At 40.2% G+C, this 23,097-nt stretch overlaps 1 protein-coding gene across 1 annotated transcript; it reads right to left on the bottom strand.

Moving 5' to 3' along the window:
* Nucleotides 1–1,449: 1,449 nt before the first annotated feature.
* PXT1 (peroxisomal testis enriched protein 1) lies at nucleotides 1,450–21,977 on the bottom strand. Its single transcript, XM_022582162.3, has 3 exons — nucleotides 21,534–21,977; nucleotides 7,975–8,105; nucleotides 1,450–1,841 (listed from the first exon to the last, which is right to left on the bottom strand). Exons 1-3 carry the CDS (start codon nucleotides 21,703–21,705, stop codon nucleotides 1,737–1,739), a joined length of 408 nt encoding a protein of 135 aa, XP_022437870.1. The 5' UTR covers nucleotides 21,706–21,977; the 3' UTR covers nucleotides 1,450–1,736.
* Between the last annotated feature and the right edge of the window lie 1,120 nt (nucleotides 21,978–23,097).

The following is a 23,097-nucleotide window of genomic DNA, read 5'->3' as shown; positions in this document are numbered from 1 at the left end:
CCTTGAGGGGAAGCCCAGAAAGGTTGTAAGCACTAAAGCAAACCCATACACGCGGAAGAAAAGGAGGCAAAAAGCCTTAATAACCTGCCAAAAATCTGAAGGTGTAGATGCTGTTGGTTAGCATTGATAAATCATGAGCTCCTAGAAACCAGTAAGAACAAGACCAGAAACCCAATAGAAAAATGAGCAATAGGAATATGTATGTATTTGTACATATCTAAAAGGTACATGGTTATTTATTGCAGCATTGCTTATTATACCGAATGATTAGAAACAACCCAGGCATCCGTTAAGAAGGGGCTGATGAAATAAATGATGCTACATCCATTTAACAGAATTCTGTGCATCCTGTCTGACACAGTTCTCTATGGACCGTGGCAAGCTCTCCAAGAGGTAGTACAACACGTGGTTAAGAGCCCAGACTCTGAGAACAGCCTGCCTGGCTTGGTAACCCAGCTATGTCACTTACTGGCTGTGTGCGCTTGAGCAACTTAGTTACCTTCTGTACTGCCTCTCTCTACTTACTTCTGCCTCAGTTTCCTTAACAGTAAAATAGAGCTAATAATATTGATAATACCTGTATCATGATGTTCTTATGAAGAGTAAATGAGTTAACGTTTGTAAGACAAGTAGAATAGTGCGTGACCACCATGCTAAGCAAAAAAATCAAGGCACATAACAGTGTATATTACATGCTACCTTTTGTGTGTATATATATATTTACTGGTATTTGTACAAAGAAACTCTGGAAGGATATGTAACAAATTTACAAACATGATTGGGATTCAGTATAGAAAATAAGAGCAAGGGTTTTTATTGTAAACCTTTTTATATGGTTTTGTTTTTTTAGCCATATGAATAAATAAATGCCTACTCAAAAGAGTTAAAAAAAATAAATAAGAAAGACGTTTTAGGATCTGTTCCCTGCCAGGAAGCCAAAACCTAGGTGATGATAGGCATTGCCTGAGACAGACCTAAAAAATGAGGACATTTCCTGGTGCTATATATGATCAAACTACAAAATTATGACCCCATATGAGCAGGAACAAGTGGAATCCCTCCTTCACAAAAGAAATATGCACAGGTGTTTCATGCTCAATAAAATAACCATATTTATTTCATGTTTTAAATTATTAATTTTTAAATAACACTTTTCCTACAAAGAACTCAAAACGCATATACAGAACTTATAATTTATAACAACAAATTTTCTTAACACTTGCCATACTTCTCAAAGGGAGGGAGGAATATGAGGTAGACAGAAAGGTAAAAAGAGGACGGGGCACTGCAGGTCTGGACGTGGGCAACGAGAGTGGGGTCAACAGGCTGCTGGAGGGCCTGGTACCCAGGGGCGGGGCCAGGAGAAAGCACCCATTCCTGTGACCTCTGGTTTGGGGATGAGGTTCAATTTCCCTCATAAGAGGAAATGTTCAAGGTTTCCTTACAAGGAGCACTGGGACTATCCACAGCGCTGGTGTTTCCTAAGCAGTAAGGCCTCCTGGGTTCCTAAGTTCCTTGGGCTCTACCATGGGGCAGTCATAGACATCTCATCGCTGGTTGACCAGTGAACAGACAAATGGCCAGTGAGTCCGCAGTTCTCCAACAACCAGGCACAAAGCAACAATGGTGGGTGAAAACAGAGGAGGTAGAGACGGGTCTTCTTCCCATCTGCCCCGGTGGGATGCATATTTTCTCAGAGGGTAGAAGGAAAGCAGAACCTGACATTTACATTCCTTTTACATCACATGGTTATTCCAGAGAAAGCGCAACAACATGTGAACTCCTCCAAAGAAAACTAAGACAAAATGAGCCAGGATAGCTCTGTCTTCTTGTTGAAAATCCTGTTTAAAAAGAGAGAGAGCAAGAAAGAGGTTAAATTTGTTTTTTAAGTGATAAAATAATCCAAAGTTAGAAATTCGGTATTGATATTAATTCAATCAATGCCACAGACAAGCATCTAGGGCTGCTTCATGAAGTGTATGAGTGGAAGAATATCTTAGTCTGTTCCATAATGCCCATACCCTCCACAGCACCTTGGGAAGTTTTCCTCTGGACGTTTTCCCATCTTCATCATCAGCAAATAGGGGCACTCTTTTCAGGGTTGATTAACCTCTTTCTCTGGCTTCCCAGAGCACTTTCTTAGTCCTTTCAAAGAAGTAAGGGAGTCTGCTTTGGGGTTGGAAGAACAGACTTAGATGGTGAAGAGGGGTGAATATGAGCAAAGTTGGAAGTGACGACCACAGCAGATTTCTGGAGCTGTAAGTAAATGCCACTGTTTTTATGGGAGTATCAGGAGAAGAAGGCTGGGGGCCAGACAGAAAGGGCTCTCCCTGGCCCTGCCCTCCTCCTGCAGTCTGTTCTCAACCCAGAAGCCTCGGGGACTGTTGCGATGCGGCCCCTCTGCTCAGTGCTCTCCAGTGGTTCAGCCGCACTCAAAAGAGCCCTTACAGTGACCTCAAGGCCCTGCCACCCACCTCTCTGACCGTATCTTTACGGCTTTCTGCATTACTCAGCTTCAGCCACCCTGGCCTCCTTGCTATTCTTCAAATATGCCAGACATGCCCCTGCCTCAGTCTTTGCTATTCACCTGCCTCCACTGCTCTCTCCCCAGGTCCACGGACACTCCCCTACCTCTGTCAAGGTTTTGCTCAGAAGGCACCTTCAGTGAGGCCTTCCCTTAAAACTGCAAATCCCCCAACACTCCTCATGACTATCTGATAAACTATATTCTTTGTTTGTTTGTTTATTGTTTATCTCCACGAGATCAGGGAAGTTTTCTCTTTTGATCACTGCCATATCTCCAGCACTTAAATGGAGCCTGACACATAGTAGGTGCTCAATAAATATTAGTTGACTGAATGAATGAATGCATGATAAACCATTAGCATCAGGCTAAGGAATTTAGACTTTGTCCTATCAATAACTGGAAATCATGAAAGAACTTTTTTCCTCCCTTTTATAGTTGATATCAGTTACAAGAATTGAATGAATTTCCTTCCAGCAAGGCAGACAAGAAAATGTGTAGAGCACTGAGTCAGATGCTCGTATATTTAAATTCCAGTTTTGCCACTTAGTTGCTGAGTAACCTTGGATAGGATATCTAATCTCTCTGAACCTCAAATACCTCTCCTGAAATACCTATTCCACTAATTCATAGAGTTATTTGGAAAATTAAATGAAACACATAAGAGTATCTCAGAGTACGTGGAAGAAAATGTTTAATAAATGTTCGTTTCCCTTTTGTCTTTCTAACAAACTAAGAAATTCCTTATACGTTACTGTCAGGGTCCCAGAGAAAACAGATGGCATACTCAAATTAGGAATAATTCAGGGAAGGTCAGATAAAGACACTGTCTACAAAAGTTGGGGGAGGAGGCATAAGGGTAGGCTGGCAACAGCAGAGTTGTTGCCACTCCTAGGCCTGTAGGGACAGGGAGGGGGAAGTTTCTAGAACCCAGGAGCGAGTCCTGTGGAGAAAAATTTCAAAGACACATTTAAGATCGTAAAAGCAACAGGAAGACTATATTTTTTATATTATTTATTTGGTTGCACCAGGTCTTAGTTGCGGCTCGCGGGCTCCTTAGTTGCGACACGTGGGCTCCTCAGTCGTGGCATGCGAACTCTTAGTTGAGGCATGCGTGTGGGATCTAGTTCCCTGGCCAGGGATCGAACCCAGCCCCCTGCATTGGGAGCACGGAGTCTTAACCACTGCACCACCAGGGAAGTCCCAAGACTATTTTTAAACACACTTTGGCTTCCCTGGTGGCGCAGTGGTTGAGAGTCCACCTGCCGATGCAGGGGACACGGGTTCTTGCCCCGGTCCGGGAAGATCCCACATGCCGCGGAGCGTCTGGGCCCGTGAGCCACGGCCGCTGAGCCTGCGCCTGCGGAGCCTGTGCTCCGCAACGGGAGAGGCCACAACAGTGAGAGGCCCGCGTACCAAAAACAAAAAACAAAAAAAACCCAAAAAAGACCAGGTCCTCGAACCAGAACCCCTCAAAACTAGATGGCAAAATAGAAGATGTTATTTTGAGAATCAAGGCCTATTTGAAAACAAAGAACACTTGCTTAAGTGAAAAGAATAAGAAGTCAAGCTATGTGATAGCTCAAGGACAATCAATTTGGTAGACAAAAATACACCTTGGTGAACTCCTTGTTGGGGAGTTCCAAGAGCAAGAATAAAAGTTTCTTTAAATACATCAAAAGCAGGAAGATATCTGGAGAATCAATGTGACCACTTGATTAAACACAGTACAAAAGGTGAATAAATGACTATATGAAAGAAATATACCATGCCGGATTTGAAATTCTGTTATGGTTGCTTGAGGTAAGCCTTAAAGTAGCAGAGTAAATCATGCATTTGACTGTTCAGCATTTTAGAGGCAAACTTAGGAGGAATTTTTAAAATTATTTTAAAAATATTCTGTGGTCTATTTAAAGGGTTCTAAAATGCAATTTTGCAGTACAAGACAAGATTACTTTAAAAGTCTAGGTCAAAGCTAGCTTTGTAAAATGTTGCAAGAAAAGCTAGGGCAGGCATACAGATAGACATATAGATCAATGGAATAGAATTGAGAGTCCAGAAATAAACCCCCAAATTTACAGTTAGTTGATTTTCAACAAGGGTGCCAAGGCAATTCAGTAGGAAAAAAGTAGTCTTTTCAACAGAGGGTGCTGTGACAACTGAATACCCATGTGCGAAAGAATGAAGGTGAACTTTTAATTCATACCATGTACAAAAAATTAACTCTAAATGGGTCAAAGACCTAAATTTAAGAGCTAAAAGTCAATCTCTTGAAAGAAAACATACGTATAAATCTTCATGACTTTGGATTAGGCAATGGTTTCTTAGATATGACCCCAAAAGCACTAGCAACAAAAGAAAAATAGGTAAATTGAAATTCATCAAAATTTAAAACTTTTGCACTTCATGAACATCAAGAAGGTGAAAGACATAAAACGAGGTGAAAGACGAACTTCAGAATGGGAGAAAATATTTGCAAATAATATATCTGATAAGGAACTTACATCTAGAATATATAAAGAACTCCGACAACCCAATTTAAAAATGGGCCAAGGATCTGAATAGACATTTCTCCAAAGAGTTACACAGATGAGCAATACGCACATGAAAAGATGCACATTAACCATCAGGGAAGTGCAAATCAAACCCACAACGAGATTCTACTTCACACCCACTAGGCTGACTATAATCAAAAAGACAGTTAACAATAAATTTTGACAAGAATGTGGAGAAACAGGAACCCTTGTACCCTGCTGGTGGGCCACAATGTAAATAGTGCAGCCACTTTGGAAAATGGTCTGAAAGTTCCTCAAAAAGTTAAACATAAAGTTGTCATATGACCCAGCAATTCCACTCCTAGGTATGTACTCAAAAGAACTGAAAACATGCCTACACAAAAACTTCTACACAAATGTTCATAGCATCATTATTTATAATAGTCAAAAAGTGGAAACAACCCAAACGTTCATCAAGTGATGAATGGATAAACAAAATGTGATATATACATACAGAAGAATATTATTCAGCAATGAAAAGAGATGGAGTACTGATTCATGCTACAACATGGATGAACCTTGAAAAAAATATTGTGTTAAGTGAAAGAAGCCAAACGTAAAGACAACATATTATATTAGTTCCCTTATATGAAATTCCAGAATAGGCAAATCCAGAGAGACAGAACATAGATTGGTGGGGCTAGGGGGGAAAATGGGAGGAAACGAGAAGGGACTACTATTGGATTTGAGGTGTCTTTCTGGAGTGATGAAAATGTTCTAAAATTGATTGTGATGACTGGCTGTACAACTCTATGAATATACTACAAACCATTTATTATACTGTTGAAATGGGTGAATTGTATGTTATGTGAATTTTATTTCTCAAAGTTATTATTTTTTTAAAAAAGAAAAGTGTCAATTTATTAAGTTGCAGAGGTAAATTTAAAACATAAGTAAATTACAACTTAAAAGGTAAGGGAAAAAAATCATTACCAAAAAAAAGGTAAGGGAGAGAAAGAAAAGAAAAATGGAAGAATGGAAGATGTGGTTACATGGAGAAGTGACTTCCTGGTGGGGTTGAGGTAAATTTAGAAAATAGGTGGTTGTGATTTGTCCTACTCTGTTCTCCTCTTCAGAGGAAAAATTAGAAGGAACCAGGAGTATTCAGAATGTTAGCTAACAAAGAAGCAGAAAAGTTGAACTAAGGACTTGCCCAGAATTCATAAAGCACGGTCATCAGTGAAAACTATAGAAGAAGCTGGAGCATGGAAGGGAGGTGGAGAGTATCATGAGTGCCCTGTAATAAATGATACACAGCAAAGAAGTGTTCAACTCCAAATAGTGAAAGGGCAAAGGCCAGAAACAAATTAATATTTTGGCTTCAATAACATCTATTGATCATTTTCTGTGGGTCAGTCTCTATTCCAAGTGATTTACATAGATTCTCTCTCTTAATGTTCACAACAGCCTATTCTCTGCACCGTGCAGCCAGGCTTCATTCTAAACGTAAATCAGCACATGGCACTCTCCTGCTCTCCCTCCCCAGAAGCTTCCTTTATACTTGGCGCAAAACCCAAACACCTTACCCCTGTCTCTAGGACGGAGGCCAACTCCTAGACTTCAACACCCCCGACTCCAGCCAATCTGGCCTCCTTGTTGTTCCTATCCCAAGGACTCTGCCCTCCCAGTTTCCTCTGTCTGGAACACTTCCCCCCCAAGGTATTCCCATGGCTCACTCCCTCACTTCCAGTCTCTGCTCAAATATCGCCTCCCCAGAGAGGGCCTTCCCTGATGGCCCATCCAAAGTCACTCTCCATCACTCAGTATCCCCTAGAGTCTAGTCATCTGCTTTACTGTTTGTCTCTCCTACATTATGAGTCCTATGACAGCAGGCTCATCTTCCATTCCTGCTCTCTGCCTGGAACTGAGTCTGGAACATAGTAGGCACTCAATAAATATTTGTTGGAGTGAAATTGGTCTATCAGTATTTTATTTGTGTTTGTTTCCTTCTTACTTTCAGTAACATTATTGCTGAGGCCTTCCATTCTTGTTTTGTCTCAGGGAATGTTTTATTTGAGGGCATGGCTGAGTACTGCCACATTTGGACCAGAGCATAGAAGAGGGCCTGGCACTCCCTGAAGTCAGCATGATGGCAGCAGCAGTGATAAACAAGAAATCACCACAGGTACCTGTCCTGTGATGCATTTAGGGGAGGAAGTTGGGCTCTGAGGGGCAGCCACCCCCCTACCACAGAGCCCCACGTGATCATTTTCTAGGTGCTGCCAACTGCAGGTTGTTCTGGAGGAAAACTAAGTGGGCTATGGATTTCATCACCCCTAAGATTTGAAACAGTAATCATTATTCTTTCCTGTTTCCCTTATATCTCTTACAATAATCAGGAGAAACAAAGAAATCAGGGGGAGTTGGGCTTAGATCATAACCTGGTTTGGTTCAAGGAGGATGACCACCATCTAAGGCAAAGGTTCTCCTCCCTGACGGAGTGTTAGATTCACCTGGACTAATCTCTCAAGGTGGGGCAGAGCATCTGTAATTCTTAAAACTTCACAGGTGAATCTAACATGCATCCTAGTTTGAGGGTATGGAGCAAAGTTTCTCACACTTTAATGTGCACTCAAATCTCCTAGGGTGCGTGTAAAACGGTAAATTCTGATTCCAGAGTTGTGGGCTGGGGCCCGAGATTGTGCACATCTGACCAGCTGCCAAATGATGCTGATGCTGCTGGTCCATGGACCACACGGTTTGAGTAGCAAGTGTGAGATCTAATACTGGCTTTAACCCAGGTTCACAATTTTTGGATCTAATGCTTGGTAATCCAGTCATCATTAATCTGTGTGTTCTGCTAATTCCTGGGCATCCCAGCCACTTGACAGCCATTGTTCTGTTTGTTCTTTCCTCCTCCCTGACAGACCCTTACTGGGGAAACTGAATTCTCACCTCTTGAACCATTCTATGATCGATGCTGTCCCCGATGTTTCTCAGCTGCCTGGCCAACTTGTGGATTATTTCCTCCTGGTGATGGTTCTGGCCAATACTATTCTCCTTGGGCTGAGAAGGTGGGTTGTGATCTGCATAAGAATTTAAAGAGAAAACTCCATCAACTCTGTAAATCACTTACCACTAGTCACTTAAAACTGTCTTAGACAAGGAGAGGGATGAAATCCCAGCATCATAATGACTATCGAAAAACAAAGCCTTGCACTGGAATAGATCAACTCTGTCCAGAAGAAATATAATTCAAGCTACATATGAATTTTAAATGTTCTACTGGTAAAATCAGGTAAAAATAATTTTAGTAATATATTTTACTTAGGACAATATATCCAAAGTATTATCACTATAACACAAAATCAATATAAAATTATTAATGATATGTTTTACACTCTTTATTATATTTAAGTTTTCAAAATCCAGTGTTTATTTTATACTTAGAGCACATCTCAATCCAGATATCAACTAATTTCATTGGAAAACCTTGTATTTTGATTTCATGAAGTTTACAGTTAAAAAGTAAATTCGTATATCCAAGTTGTTCCAAACATACCTAAAACTTCTCCAACAATTAAGTATCAGTTTTTTAAACTTAAATTAATTAAAATTAAATAAAACTTAAAATTCAGTTCCTCAGTTGCACTGGCCACATTTCAAGTGCTCTATTATTTTCCAAGTATTGAATTTTTAATATCCAGAAGGAAAAAGTATCTCACTTAATGCTGAAAAGTTGTGTGGATATATACATATCCACACAGAGTTCTGAAAATAAAATTGTAGTCTAAATGACCTAGTGGGGAATTTGGAAAAATCTCATGGTTAATCTTTTTGAAAGAATAATTCCTTCATAAAGCAAATAATAAGCCTCAATGTACTGGAACTCTTAAAAATATTGTTGTATGTTGAGAATCCTTCAGTTGCATTTAGCAAAACTTTTAAGCAAATATGCCTCTAAGGTTTTATAAGTGCTTTTCCACTGCCAGCTATAATGTGAATATTTTATTTTCTCAAGTGATGGTCATCCTTTTATAATCTTGATTTTGTTCACTAAAACTAGAGGTCTAGGGCCTTCTGGTTCAAGACTGAGCACAAGCACTGACCTCTCCCATTTCTACTAGTCCTAGTCTTCCTCCAAGACCCCACCAAAATGAAAGTATAAAAAAGAGTAAAACCACAACAGTGAAGAGAATGGGAAGCAGGATCAAGAGCAGATGAGGGATCTGTGTATGTTTCTAGAAGGCAGAAAGCAGAGAAGACAAGATATGGACAAGTGAGCCAGACAGAGAAAGTGCCAAGAACCCACGACAGGAAACCCATTTACTCCACCAAGACCCTGAAGCTGGGAAAGGGAGACATGCCATTGACTGTAATTCTGATGAGGATCAACTGTAGCACTTGGTACCCTTGACAGCCCCAGCCCACTAGACCCACCAGATTTCAGGTAAAAAATCCAGATCACTCTTCTCTAATAGAGGAGAACAAATCTTGTGGAGAAAGCTAAAACTTCTTTATGAATGTTGGTGCCTTGGGTTAAAGGTCTCCTTGTTCTGGCATTTGAGGGACCTGGGGCCAGAAAGCCAGCTGCCCTAACTCATCACCCTAAAGCTCCCCCAACTCAGAACCCCCATTTGAGTCCCCACTCAGTGAGGAGCCCTGGAGAAGCAGTTAGGCATAGTGGTAATATTCTGAAGCCAGATCATTTGGGTTCAAATGTAAAATCCACTACAGATAAAACTATGTAACCTGGGAAAGTTATTTAATCTCTCGATGCCTCAGTTTCTTCAACTGTAAAATGGGAATGATAACGTATTATTTTATCAATTCTAAGATTTTTTAATGCCTCCAAAATAGAATGTGTTTTATAGTCTGTGGCATGTCATAGTCCAACAGCATTGTTTACCTTCTTAGCAGGAAACAAAATTATAGTACATTTTACAATTGGTGGAATATTAAACTTAATGAGATACCACAGTAACTACCTTGTAGAGGTGTTATTGAGATGATTAAATGAATTAATATATTTGACTTGTGCAGGACAGCACCTGGAACGTGGTGGCTACTGCTACCACCTGGGGAAACAGTCCTACTCACATAACAACAGAAAAAACCCACACCAGCTAACCAGTCAGTATTTCTTTAAAATAACAAAAGATCACCAGGCAACTGAGAAGAACCACCGAATGAAAGAGAAATGCCAGATAAACAACCAAAACAGTAACACTGAAGAAAACAGATATAATTCAAGGAACAGAAGGGAATGTTTGCAAATTCTAATGTATATGTTTAGAGAGAGTTAAGAAATTATTACATTTAGGAAACAAGAGAAAATGCTATGAAAAAAGAATAAACCTACAACAAAATCTTTCAGATTTAATAATATGATTGCTAAAATTAAAAATACAATTGATGGTCTGAAAAAATAAAGTCAAGGAAATCACTCAGAAAAAAATCAGAAAATTTAAAATATGAGAGAAAAGATAGGTGATACAGAGAATCAATATGGAAAGACCAGCATCTGATTAATGAGTCACAGAGGGACTTCCCTGGTGGTCCAGTGGTTAAGAATCGGCCTCCCAATGCAGGGGACATGGGTTCGATCCCTGGTTGGGGAACTAAGATCCCACATGCCATGGGGCAACTAAGCCCACACGCCACAACTACTGAGCCCGTGTGCTCTGGAGCCTGCGCACCACAACTAGAGAGAAGCCTGCATGCCACAAAAGAGCCCTCACACCACAACTAAAGATCCCATATGCCGCAATGAAGATCCTGTGTGCCGCAACTAAGACCAGACACAGCCACATAAATAAATATTAAAAAAAAAAAATGGGAGTCACAGAAAGAGAGAAATAGAGGGGGGAAATTGTCATAAGACAACTTCCCAGAGCTAAAGGACACCAAACTTCAGATTAGAAAGTCCCACCAAAAAACAGAAAACCCCACCAAGTTCTCAGGACAACAAATGGGGAAATAAAATCCTCACCTCTGGAGCATATTGATATTTCAAAATACCAAGCATAAGGAGATGCTAAAATTCTCCAAAGAGAAACATGGATTAGTTTGATGACTGATTTCCCATCAATAATGGGTACTAGAATATAGTAGAACAATTAATGCCCTCAAGGATTTTATAAAAAATTATTTTCAACCTAGAAGTCTCTGCCTATCTAATTCTCAATAATTTGTGAGAGGTGAAGAAAGACATTTGCAGACATGCAAGGACTCAAGAAGTTGTTCTCCCATGCACAATTTCTTAGGAAGCCTCTTGAGAAAGTTTTCCAGTGAAACAGAGTATGACCAAACCAAGAAAAAGAAGATTTAGCAAAAGGTGGATCCAACGGTGTACCATACCTAGAGAGTGATGAGATTAGAGCAAAAGAACGGCTCTAAAAGGGAAGTCCCTGAGGAAAGGGAGATTTGATAGCATGGTTGAAAATTTGGGGAAACTTGAAGATATCATAACTACAAATCATGTGAGGAGGGGCAGAGAGGCAATGAGAAAGTCCAGAAAACAATAAAAGGTCATACAGGAAGTTTATGGTCCAAAGTGAAGCCAGTTAAAATGTGGCTTAGTTTAAACTGAAGGAATTGTTTTATAGTTTCTTCCAAAAGGGTATTCCTCTGTGTTAAACTTTACAGTACTTTACCTGCATCACTAGTGATGAAATAAAATTCATATTTTATGGCAGACAAGAAAAATTTAAACATAAAACTTTTCTTTGCCTGTTTCGGCCTCCTCCTTCCCTTTTAGTGTGTATTGTGAATCTGCAGTAACCAGACCTCCCTAGGAGATAACCTTCCTTGTTACTCTTATAAGGGGCCACCATAACCCATGACCCACTACATGTAGATCTGGGTTATGTAAATTGTAACAATATGTCATTTAATGTACAGCCTCCTGTCTCAAAAACTTACATAACTGCGCTTTGACCTTTAACAGGCAGAACAGTTCTCAGAGCTTTCTGAGAGGCTGTTCCCGGGTTATAATCCTCAATTTGGCTCGAATAAAATTTTCCATTTCTTTCTTAGATCGACCAATTAATTTTTTTTTCATCACTAGGCATAATTTTAAGCAATCACAGCTTTAATCCCCTATTTCATTACTGGGAGGTGATTATTCTCAGGGAAAGTCATTTCAGTACATATGGACTCTATTGCTGGTAGTGACCACTCCTGAATCCCAGAGCGTTAAGAGAGTATGAAGAGTATTTGCACAACCTTTTTTTTTTTTTCTTGTTTCTTGAGGTAGGCTTGTATTGCTATAAACTTCCCTCTTAGAACTGCTTTTGCTGCATCTCATAGGTTTTGGATTGTCATGTTTTCATTTTCATTTGTCTTTAGGTATTTTTTGATTTCCTCTTTGATTTCTTCAGTGATCTCTTGGTTATTTAGTAACATATTGTTTAGTCTCCATGTGTTTGTGTTTTTAACGTTTTTTTTCCCTGTAATTGATTTCTAATTTCATAGCATTGTGGTCAGAAAAGATGCTTGATATGATTTCAATTTTCTTAAATTTACTGAGGCTTGATTTGTGACCCAAGATGTGATCTATCCTGGAGAATGTTCCGTGTGCACTTGAGAAGAAAGGGTAATCTGCTGTTTTTGGATGGAATGTCCTATAAATATCAATGAAATCTATCTGGTCTATTGTGTCATTTAAAGCTTGTGTTTCCTTATTAATTTTCTGTTTGGATGATCTGTCCATTGGTGTAAGTGAGGTGTTAAAGTCCCCCACTCTTATTGTGTTACTTTCGATTTCCTCTTTTATAGCTGTTAGCAGTTGCCTTATATATTGAGGTGCTCCTATGTTAGGTGCATATATATTTATAATTGTTATATCTTCTCCTTGGATTGTTCTCTTGATCATTATGTAGTGTCCTTGTCTCTTGTAACATTCTTTATTTTAAAGTCTATTGTATCTGATATGTGTATTGCTACTCCAGCTTTCTTTTGATTTCCATTTGCATGGAATATCTTTTTCCATCCCCTCACTTTCAGTCTGTATGTGTCCCTAGGTCTGAAGTGGGTGTCTTGTAGACAGCATATATATGGGTCTTGTTTTTGTATCCATTCAGCGAGCCTGTGTCTTTTGGTTGGAGCATTTAATCCATTCATGTTTAAGGTAATTATTGATATGTATGTTCCTATTACCATTTTCTTAATTGTTATGGGTTTCTTTTTGTAGGTCCTTTTCTTCTCTTGTGTTTCCCACTTACAGAAGTTCCTTTAGCATTTGTTGTAGAGCTGGTTTGGTGGTGAATTCTCTTAGCTTTTGCTTGTCTGTAAAGCTTTTGATTTCTCCATCGAATCTGAATGAGATCCTCGCAGGGTAGAGTAATCTTGGCTATAGGTTCTTCCCTTTCATCACTTTAAATATGTCATGCCACTCCCTTCTGGCTTGTAGAGTTTCTGCTGAGAAATCAGCTGTTAACCTTATGGGAGTTCCCTTGTATGTTATTTGTCATTTTTCCCTTGTTGCTTTCAATAATTTTTCTTTGTCTTTAATTTTTGCCAATTTGATTACTATGTGTCTCAGCGTGTTTCTCCTTGGGTTTATCCTGCCTGGAACTCTGTGCTTCCTGGACTTGGGTGGCTATTTCCTTTCCCATGTTAGGGAAGTTTTTGACTATAATCTCTTCAGATATTTTCTCAGGACCTTTCTCTCTCTCTTCTCCTTCTGGGACCCCTATAATGTGAATGTTTTTGCATTTTATGTTGTCCCAGAGATCTCTTAGGCTGTCTTCATTTCTTTTCACTCTTTTTTCTTTATTCTGTTCCACGGCAGTGAATTCCACCATCCTGTCTTCCAGGTCACTTATCTGTTCTTCTGCCTCAGTTATTCTGCTATTGATTCCTTCTAGTGTATTTTTCGTTTCAGTTATTGTATTGTTCATCTCTGTTTGTTTGTTCTTTAATTCTCCTAGGTCTTTGTTAAACATTTCTTGCAACTTCTCAATCTTTGCCTCCATTCTTTTTCCGAGGTCCTGGATCATCTTCACTATCATTATTCTGAATTCTTTTTCTGGAAGGGTGCCTATCTCCACTTCATTTAGTTGTTTTTCTGGGGTTTTATCTTGTTCCTTCATCTGGTACATAGCCCTCTGCCTTTTCATCTTGTCTATCTTTCTGTGAATGTGGTTTTTGTTCCACAGGCTGCAGGATTGTAGTTCTTCTTTGCACAACCTTTTACCTTTGTAAAATAACAAGTGGACAAGAGGGTATTGGAAGTCTTGGCCTCTCCACATGCTGGACCATCTGCTTCCAGATTGGAAAACACATGCCTCCCTTTTTCAGAAACACACCACCTCAATGGAACTCAAGGCTTTGTCTCAAACTCAATGTGACCTCTTCTTCAAGTAAAGGAAAGTGGCTTCTTTTAGGAGAGCATTAAGCCATTAGCTAGTGCTTAAGAGTCAGTCATTTTGAACATTTTAATCTTTCTAGTATAAAATCAACAGTAATTGCCCCATCTCAAAGGACACACCCTCTCAGAATCAATTAAACATATTATAGTTGAATGTCCGATTGTTAACAGTACCTAATCTGAATAATAATTTCCAAAAAATGTGCTTACATTTAGCAAGACTACTAGTCAATCTTAGGAAGGCTCAAAGTCTCTTACCAAGGACATGCTGCTCCTTTAAAAAAGGATTACCAGTAACGCCCAGGATTGAAGAACAGCAAAAGGGAATTAGTCACACAATAAGAATGAAAGGAAGTTTGCACAACTGAAGCGTGAATTCGAGCTACCAGACTAGACTTGGCATCAGTAAGTGTAGACTACTACCAAGAAGTGCCCTGATGAAGGAATGAGAGAGAATGGACAGTAGTGAGAGGAAGAGGTGTGTTGAAGGAATTCTCTAAGTTGGGAGTCTTGAGCAGGTTTGTAGGTTGAGGAGAGGAATTAGCACCGGAGTGATGGAAAATGGAAGGTAGAGTAGGGCAAATTGTTGAGGCGGAGTCCCAGAGGTTTAGGAGAAATAAGAATGAAAATGTGAGGAAGGATACATTTTGAATGGGGTGGGGGGGTTCTTCCCTTCCTTTGAGATAGGATAGAAAGAGAGAAGATGTGATGCTCATGTAAGGAAGACTGCAATAAGGGCTAAGGAGATTAAGGTGTTTACCCCCAATGACGTCAGTTTTGTCCATGAAGCAGAGAACTCAACCATCTGCTGAGAAAGAGAGGAATCCTGAAGTGGCTAAAATTAGTCACCAACAGAAATGGAAAAAAAGAAAACCGACCAGAGCTAAAGACCACCATCACCCCCCCCAAAAAAAGAAAGAAAAAATACGTATATATGATCTTGATGTGCATTCTCTTTCCAGCTGGCAAGAGTCCTAAACTTGGATCTAAAGAAAAGAAAATTGTATCCTATCCTCACATAGGAGAAAGTCTTGACTCAGTTACTTTCTAATTTCCTGTTCTTAGATTCTCTGTGCCTCAGTTTCCTCATTTGTCAAAAGGGACTTTAAGATTATTCTTAATATTAAACAATAATGTTCATGAAGTACCTGGTATACAATAAGTCCTATGTCATATGTCTTAGCTACTACCACTGGACTTGGTGTGAGACTATATTTACATAGATACAATAAGGTAAACCAAGATTGTTGGTTTTTAAATTTTAGAATCAACTGATGGAAAAAACATGGAAGAGTTGGTTGTGGCTGGAAGACAGAATGTATATGTTAAAACTCCAGCTAATAAAAAGTAAAAAGTACAGTTGTGCCTTGGTATCGAGGGGCATTGTTTCCAGAACACTCTCCCCTCCCCTGGCAGATACCAAAATCCGAGGATGCTCAAGTCCTTTATATGAAGTGATGAACCTGGCTGGGTTCAAAAGTAAAGAGCTCCGAGGGCAAGGGTCCCCAGAGCTCCAGGACGCTACACAGAATAGAGTGGGAGGGATGAGATGGGGGCAGGGAGAGCCAGGGTCTCAGTGCATTAATTCACCTCAGCCAAGGGTAAGTTCCTAAGTAGGTGGCTTAAATAGTAGGTGAAATATATGGCCCTTTGATCAAAATTGCAACCATATTTCCTGTCATTTCAGTTTCTACTGTTGTTTCAAGAGTATCTCACCTCGAGCCATTTTGAAATGACACCCTAACAATTAACTGACACCCCAGCAAGGATAATTTGACAATTACCTGAGAAAAGATGAGGGCACCAGTGAGGGCTGAGAGTTCACGCAAGAGGGAAGGTGCCCAGAGAGAAGAAAGGGCAACCGAGTGGGGACACCCTCCAAACGAATATCATCTACTTCAAAATGGGTTTAGGGCCAGCCCTACCTGTGCCAATCAAAAGCATAATGATTTGCAACTATTATTTTACCTGATTAATTGTCACCTGGGGAATACAAGATCTAGTATCTGCAGTGGAAAGATGGAATACACGTTGGATAAGTTTCAGTAATGGACGTTGGGAGAAATGAAGGAGCTGTAAGGATGCCAACAAGCCTTGGGTATCCCAGTTGGGTAGGCAAAGGGGCAGAGAAGGAAGGACCTAGAGATAGGATGCAACAAAAGGTTGTGCCCAAAGCAAGAGGTGTGTTTTGCATTCCGGAACTCAACATAATAACTATTTGTATTTTGTGTATGTCTGACCAACTAAGTGGCAAAACCCTTGAGCACATGTATCTATTTCATAACTGGAACCTAGCTCAGTGCCCTACACAGATATTGTTGATTATGATTATAAAGTTGCATAAGGGGGTGGAGAGAATGGGACAGAAAAGGGTTGGAGGAAAAATGTTGGCTACTCTGTAAGTTGGTCTAAGGACAGCCCTACCTTTTCCTTTGTCGTGAAGACAGCTCTCCTTTCATTTAAAGTTGCAAAATAGCAATAATAATGCACATTCACATATTTTAAACTCTTGGTATAGAACCTTATCAAAATCCTGGAGACCCTCTCACAATTGGTGGTGGAAGTGTAAATTGGTACAACCTCTGTGGGGGGCAATGTATCTATCAAATTTTACAAATGCAAATGTGCTTGAGGTTATCTATTGCAGCATTGGTTTCAATATTAAGTGTTTGGAAACAACCCAAATGTATATCAGTAGGAAACTACTTAAATAAATGATGGTGTATCCACACTATGGAATATTATGCCACTATAAATAAGAATTAGGAAGCTCTGTAAGTATTAATGCAGAGAGAGCTCCAGATCATAGTGTTAAGTGAGAAAACAAGTAAAAACAGTGTGTTTAATGTGCTACCTTTGTCTAAAAAGGGAGGGGTATATAAATTTATATTTACAATTGTTCATATTCGCAAAAAGAACCTCTGGAAGAATACCCAAGAATCTAAGAACAGTGGCTACCTATGATAGGAATTGAGCAGATGGGGGACAAGAATGCAGGAGAGACTTTTCACTATATGCCTTTTCTTATTCTTTAGTTTCCCAACCTTGAAAGTGTATTTTTTTTAAGAAAACACTTATATAGCACTTATAATGTGTCAGCCACTGTTGCAAGCCATTTAAAATAAGTAATGCGTTACTATTATTATTAACATAAATACTTATTCACATTTTAATTTTAAAACTATCCCAGAATTGTCATCATTGTACTGAGATTATGCAGAAAAATATCTTTGTTCGTAGGAGATAATATGTGGAATTACTTGGAGATCAAGTTAGTTATGTCTGAAACTTTATCTCAGATGGTTTAGCAAAGCAAAACATCTGTGTATGCATTCATGAGTATGTGCCTTTGTGTGTGTATGTGTGTGTGGAGAGACAGAGAGACAGAAAGCAAATGTGGCCAAAAAAATGGTAAATCCATGTGAAGAGTATATGCATAACCATAGACTTATCTGTGCAACTTTTGTGTAGATTTAAAATTTTCCAAGGTCAACATTGGAGGGGAAAAGTATCTTAGAAAAGTCCTTAAAACTTAAATAAAACATTTCCATTTAGCTTCTACAGAGTCTTTGGACTGGTTTTCAGTGCCCGTAGAAAAATCTCAACTTATCTGTCCGTCCTCCTCACTCTTCTTCTTGAACCTTATGCTCTAACTAAACTATATCTCCATTCGACCAAATCTTACCTGTGAAGCATATCTCAAAAATTACTTTCTCTAAGTTACCTTTTTTGAGTCTTCCAAAATAATGTAATCTGTCACCACTTCGAATATCTATAGCACTTTCAGTTCTATTGGATACATCGTAGTCTAGATTTTGTTACGATCATTGCATGTTTTCATTACGTAAAACGACAGAGATGATTATGCACATTAGATGTGTATATTAGCATACTTACCTATTGGATACACATTGTCTATAACAATAATTATGGGTTACCATTACTCCCTAAGAACTTGGAATTGAAAGAAAAAATTGTCTTCTGACAACTAAAAGGCAAGATCAATGTGTGTTTAGTGGAAATAGGTGAGATGGACAGTCATTGGAAGGGGAGAGGCTACTAGCTCTCCCTCGAACAAGCCATTCCCTCTGCCTGCAACTTGCACCCTCCTTAACCCCCTCAGGTCTCAGTCTTGGGTTACGTCTCAAGGGAAGCCTTCTTTAACCTCCCTAGTAGGTCAAAGTCCCATTACAGCATCTGGACCTCTTCTTAGCACCTATCACTTTATATTTAACATTGGTGTGCGTAATTGACTGCTATCTGCCTCCTTTACCAGACTGTCTGCTCCAGGAAGGAAGGGGCTGTTACTGTTTTTGTTCACCATTGTCACCCCAGAACCTAGCACAGTGCCTAGAATATAGTAAGCCCTAGTATTTTTTTTTTTATGAATAAAAAAAGTAAATGTGTCCATCTAGAGGAGGAAAGGGAGAGGTGGTGAGCCTTAGAAGCACCAAAAAAAGAAAAAAAAGGCAAAATGAGCATCCAGGCACTCTCAAAGGGAGAAAGAAGCTGAATAACTGGACCCTCTATTGACTTCTACAATTAATATATCCCATTTACACTAGCTATACATATGTGTATGCATACATATATATGTGTGTGTTTATATATATTTATTTTATTTTAATTTTTTGGCCATGCCACGCGGCTTGTGGGATCTTAGTTCTCCGACCAGGGATTTAACCTGGGCCCCTTGCAGTGGCAGCACAGAGCCCTAACCACTGGACCACCAGGGAATTCCCCTATGTGTGTGTAAATATTTTTAATTCTGCCCTTTCCTATCAATACTTATTACATTTTTAGGGGTGGGCAGGGCCTCTTTCCACTTTTAATCATTTTTGTTTTCCCAAGAGCGTCTAATTTATCTTAAATGATGTATCAGGATGGTTGCTCTGGACTTCCCAAAATCCTACCCACCACCTCAAGTTTTCTAAGAAGTGTCTTTAATTCCCCATACAAATACTATGGGTTGTTTTTTCCCCAAAGAGTTATGTTCATACGTGTAGTGTAGATGTCCCCAAAGTAACAGAGATAAATTTGGGCTTCAGTGAGTCAGTTTCCAGCCTCCCCAAAGTAACAGATAAATTTGGGCTTCAGTGAGGACAAAAGCCACTAAGGGGAGAAAGGGACCTTCTCGATCAGCTTCTTCATTAAGAGTTTTACTTTGGGCAGTACTTGCGCTATCTATCTTAAGTAACCTATCTATCTAATCTATCTCTATCATCTATCTATCTCATCCATCATCCATGCATCCAATCAGGTTCCCAGCAGGAGAACTTCGCAGGGTCGTCTGCGCGACCTCCCACACCTGGGCGGACTCCGCGCCCAGCTGCGCTGCTCAGACCCGTTCTCCGGCTGGCAAAGCGCTTGGGGCGGGGCTGGCGGTAGAAGTCACGTGGGCGGCTGTGACCAATGGGAAGCGCAGATGGCGCGCGTTGGCCGTAGACGGTCTCCCGCGCCAGTGGTGGTGCGTCTGGCTGGTTCCCTGCCTCAGAGTACGATGAGACGGAGGGAGGCGGGGCACAAGGAATATACCGCCCGGCACCTCCGATGACCCTGGCGTTAGCGTTCTCGACGCCGGAATAACAATTCTATGTCCCTCTCACACCGCACCTCTCAGTCTGCACATCCCCCATTCCTTTAGTGATACCGTAAAATACAAGGGGAGAAAAGCACTGCTTCCTCCTGAGCCTGTCAGGGAAGGAAATTGGGCGGGGGTGGGGGGAGGTGGATTGTGTCTGCTACCACCTCTAATCGGGGCTTCCCTTATTCCTGTTCGGCGGTCGTTGAATGCACACTGGTGATGCACCAGTCGAAAATGCCAGGCGCAATTAAGATTTTACATACATAGTAAAATGAGAGCTCTAAGCGAGAAAACAAACAGGTGCTTCTGCTTTTGAGGTGAAGCTTAATTAGGAAAGCTTTTGGGGTAAATGTGGCAACCGCGCACAGTGCACCTCAGTTTCGTGAGGGTTCTGTGAGGCTTAAGTAGTGTAGTGGGTGTGAAAACATTGGAAAGGTTTACAATAAAATACAAGCTCTAGAAGAGTGCACAACTTTATGAATATACTAAAAATCACTGAATTGTGTGCTTTAAAAGTTTGAACTTTATGGTGTATGAATTACATCTCAATTTAAAAAAGCAAAAATACGTTCTAGAAGGTATTCATAGATGACACAGTCTCAGGCTTTGAGAAATCATTGTTGACACCTGCCCAGATGAAAATTCGAAATTTTAGTCGATTGAGTTCTTTCTAGAAAATGGATACTATATTTGATATGGTGGCAAGCATCTATCAAGATGCTTGAAATTTCCACTTTCTCAGTGGCATGTAATTCTTTTAAATTGGAGAATAGTTTGAGATTAATCTTAATAATTCCTTTCAGGTGTCTAGCATATTTTTAATCTAAAATCTTTTTTAAAAGTCTAAAACCTCATACATATAACCCTAACACTCTTTAATGCTTTTCAAAGCATAACACTTTAATTTTCCGACATTTTGGGACATTTAGGAATCACACCTTTTTTTTTTTTTTTTTTTGTGGTACGTGGGCCTCTCACTGTTGTGGCCTCTCCCGTTGTGGAGCACAGGCTCCGGACGCGCAGGCTCAGCAGCCATGGCTCACGGGCCCAGCCGCTCCGCGGCATGTGGGATCTTCCCGGACAGGGGCACGAACCCGTGTCCCCTGCATCGGCAGGCGGACTCTCAACCACTGCGCCACCAGGGAAGCCCATCACACCTTTTTGAAAAACAAAATTTCACGTTTATCCTTCCCTCATGTTCCTTCCTATACTGACAAAATTAAGAAGGAACCTAAACTGAATTTTCCCTACCTTAACAATGCAGACATTTTCAGGTCAAGTTTAAACATTAATTTTTATTAAAAGATAACTTTGATCTATTTCAGTCAATTTGGGATCATCTTACTTATTTGTCACATCAGTGATTCAGGGCTTATAGAAACTAAGAGATTTATACCATGAAGCAAAGTCAGTTTTAGATTTTTCTATGTAAGAACTTTGATGAATAGATTTATGACTCACTACTTATAGTTAATGTTTAATTTTATATCCTCAATATCAAGAAAAATACAAGCTAAGTAGAATATTTAACTTAGTTTAATACAAATAATATCTTACCTGGGTTCCTTGACATGGCTGAAACTGGCTGGGAGCTGACAAGTCTGGTCATGTAAGCCTTCTGAAAATTGTATTTCAACCACAGTGATTTGCAACAATTTGTTACTTTGGGAGAGAGATTCAGAAGTTGTTTAGGTTCACAAACAATGGCATCATGTTTTTTCTTCTTCATGTTTTTTCCCTGTTGAAAAAATATATTTTCAGAGCGTTTCCCCCATTTCTCAGTATATATTTGGTATGTTAGATGAATAGTGATGTTGTAACACAGGCAGCCTTTATTCCGTATATGAAAGGGTTTTGGATTTGGGTGGAAAATGGAACAGGGTGATCTCTAAGTTCTTTTTCAACTTAAGTAAACATCTTTCCATGTTGTTTGGTCTTTAGATCTGCTACACCACCCTGCATCCTCATCTCCCAGCAGTTTTTCGTCATCTTTTTTTTTTTTTTTTTGCGGTACGCGGGCCTCTCACTGTTGTGGCGTCTCCCGTTGCGGAGCACAGGCTCCGGATGCGCAGGCTCAGCGGCCATGGCTCACGGGCCCAGCCGCTCCGCGGCATGTCGGATCTTCCCGGACCGGGGCACAAACCCGTGTCTCCTGCATCGGCAGGCGGACTCTCAACCACTGCGCCACCAGGGAAGCCCCGTCATCTTTTTAATAGCTACATTCCATCAAGGGAACAGTCTAAATTAGTACACATAGAAGAAAAGAGACAAATTAGAAGCCAAAAGAAAAATAGATTAAAAAAAATAATAAAAAACCTAAGGACTTCCCTGGTGGTGCAGTGGTGAAAATCTGCCTGCCAATGCAGGGGACACAGGTTCGAGCCCTGGTCCAGAAAGATCCCACATGCTGTGGAGCAACTGGGCCCGTGCACCACAGCTACTGAGCCTGCTCTCTAGAGTCCGCAAGCCACAACCACTGAGCCTGTGAGCCACAACTACTGAAGCCTGTGTGCCCTAGGGCCTGCGAGCCACAACTACTGAGCCCGCATGCCACAACTACTGAAGCCTGCGTGCCTAGAGCCTATGCTTCGCAACAAGAGAAGCCACCGCAATGAGAAGCCTGCGCACCACAACGAAGAGCAGCCCCCGCTCACCGCAACTAGCGAAAAGCCTGGGTGCAGCAATGAAGATCCAATGCAGCCAATAAATAAATAAATTTATTAAAAAAAACAAACAAAACCTAGACAGGTGGGGAAGGTTGGAGATGGAATACATTCTTCGTCCTATTTTGGTGTGTCTGTGCGTGCATGAGTTTCCTCCCCAGAATGATTCTTGTATTCCCTCTTTAATCCTCCATAAACACCCAGTCCATCTCTACAGACACTAATGAAGGCTATTCTCCTGTGCTCAATCCTCCCCCTTTTTTCTAATATTGAAGCGCCAATCCAATAATTTGAAGAATTGAAGATTTTCATTGTCTATTAGTGCACTTAATTATCTTTTTCTAAAGGTTGGCCACAGAGTTTCACTTGCTATTTTACCTTGTAAATCTAAGCAGTTACCAGAAAGTAAAGGAATGGATGAGAGGTCAGACCATAAAAAACAACTAAAGAGGTAACAG

Source organism: Delphinapterus leucas, chromosome 10 (genome assembly GCF_059928025.1).
Source record: "Delphinapterus leucas isolate spDelLeu-1000000601 "Yukka" chromosome 10, BTC_Dleu_Yukka2, whole genome shotgun sequence".
NCBI classification, from domain to species: domain Eukaryota; kingdom Metazoa; phylum Chordata; class Mammalia; order Artiodactyla; family Monodontidae; genus Delphinapterus; species Delphinapterus leucas.
Note: the sequence above shows the minus strand (reverse complement) of the source record. Positions and strands in the feature narration are given on the sequence as shown.

What these genes read in the sequence shown, in the direction of transcription:
- PXT1 (XM_022582162.3), bottom strand. Translation starts at nt 21,705, where the DNA reads ATGAAGAAGAAAAAACATGATGCCATTGTTTGTGAACCTAAACAACTT. An exon ending in AGCCATGTCAAGGAACCCAG is followed by an intron (nt 8,106 to 21,533) that starts GTAAGATATTAT and finishes ATTCTTATGCAG; the next exon opens with ATCACAACCCACCTTCTCAG. An exon ending in ATCATAGAATGGTTCAAGAG is followed by an intron (nt 1,842 to 7,974) that starts GTGAGAATTCAG and finishes CTTTTTAAACAG; the next exon opens with GATTTTCAACAAGAAGACAG.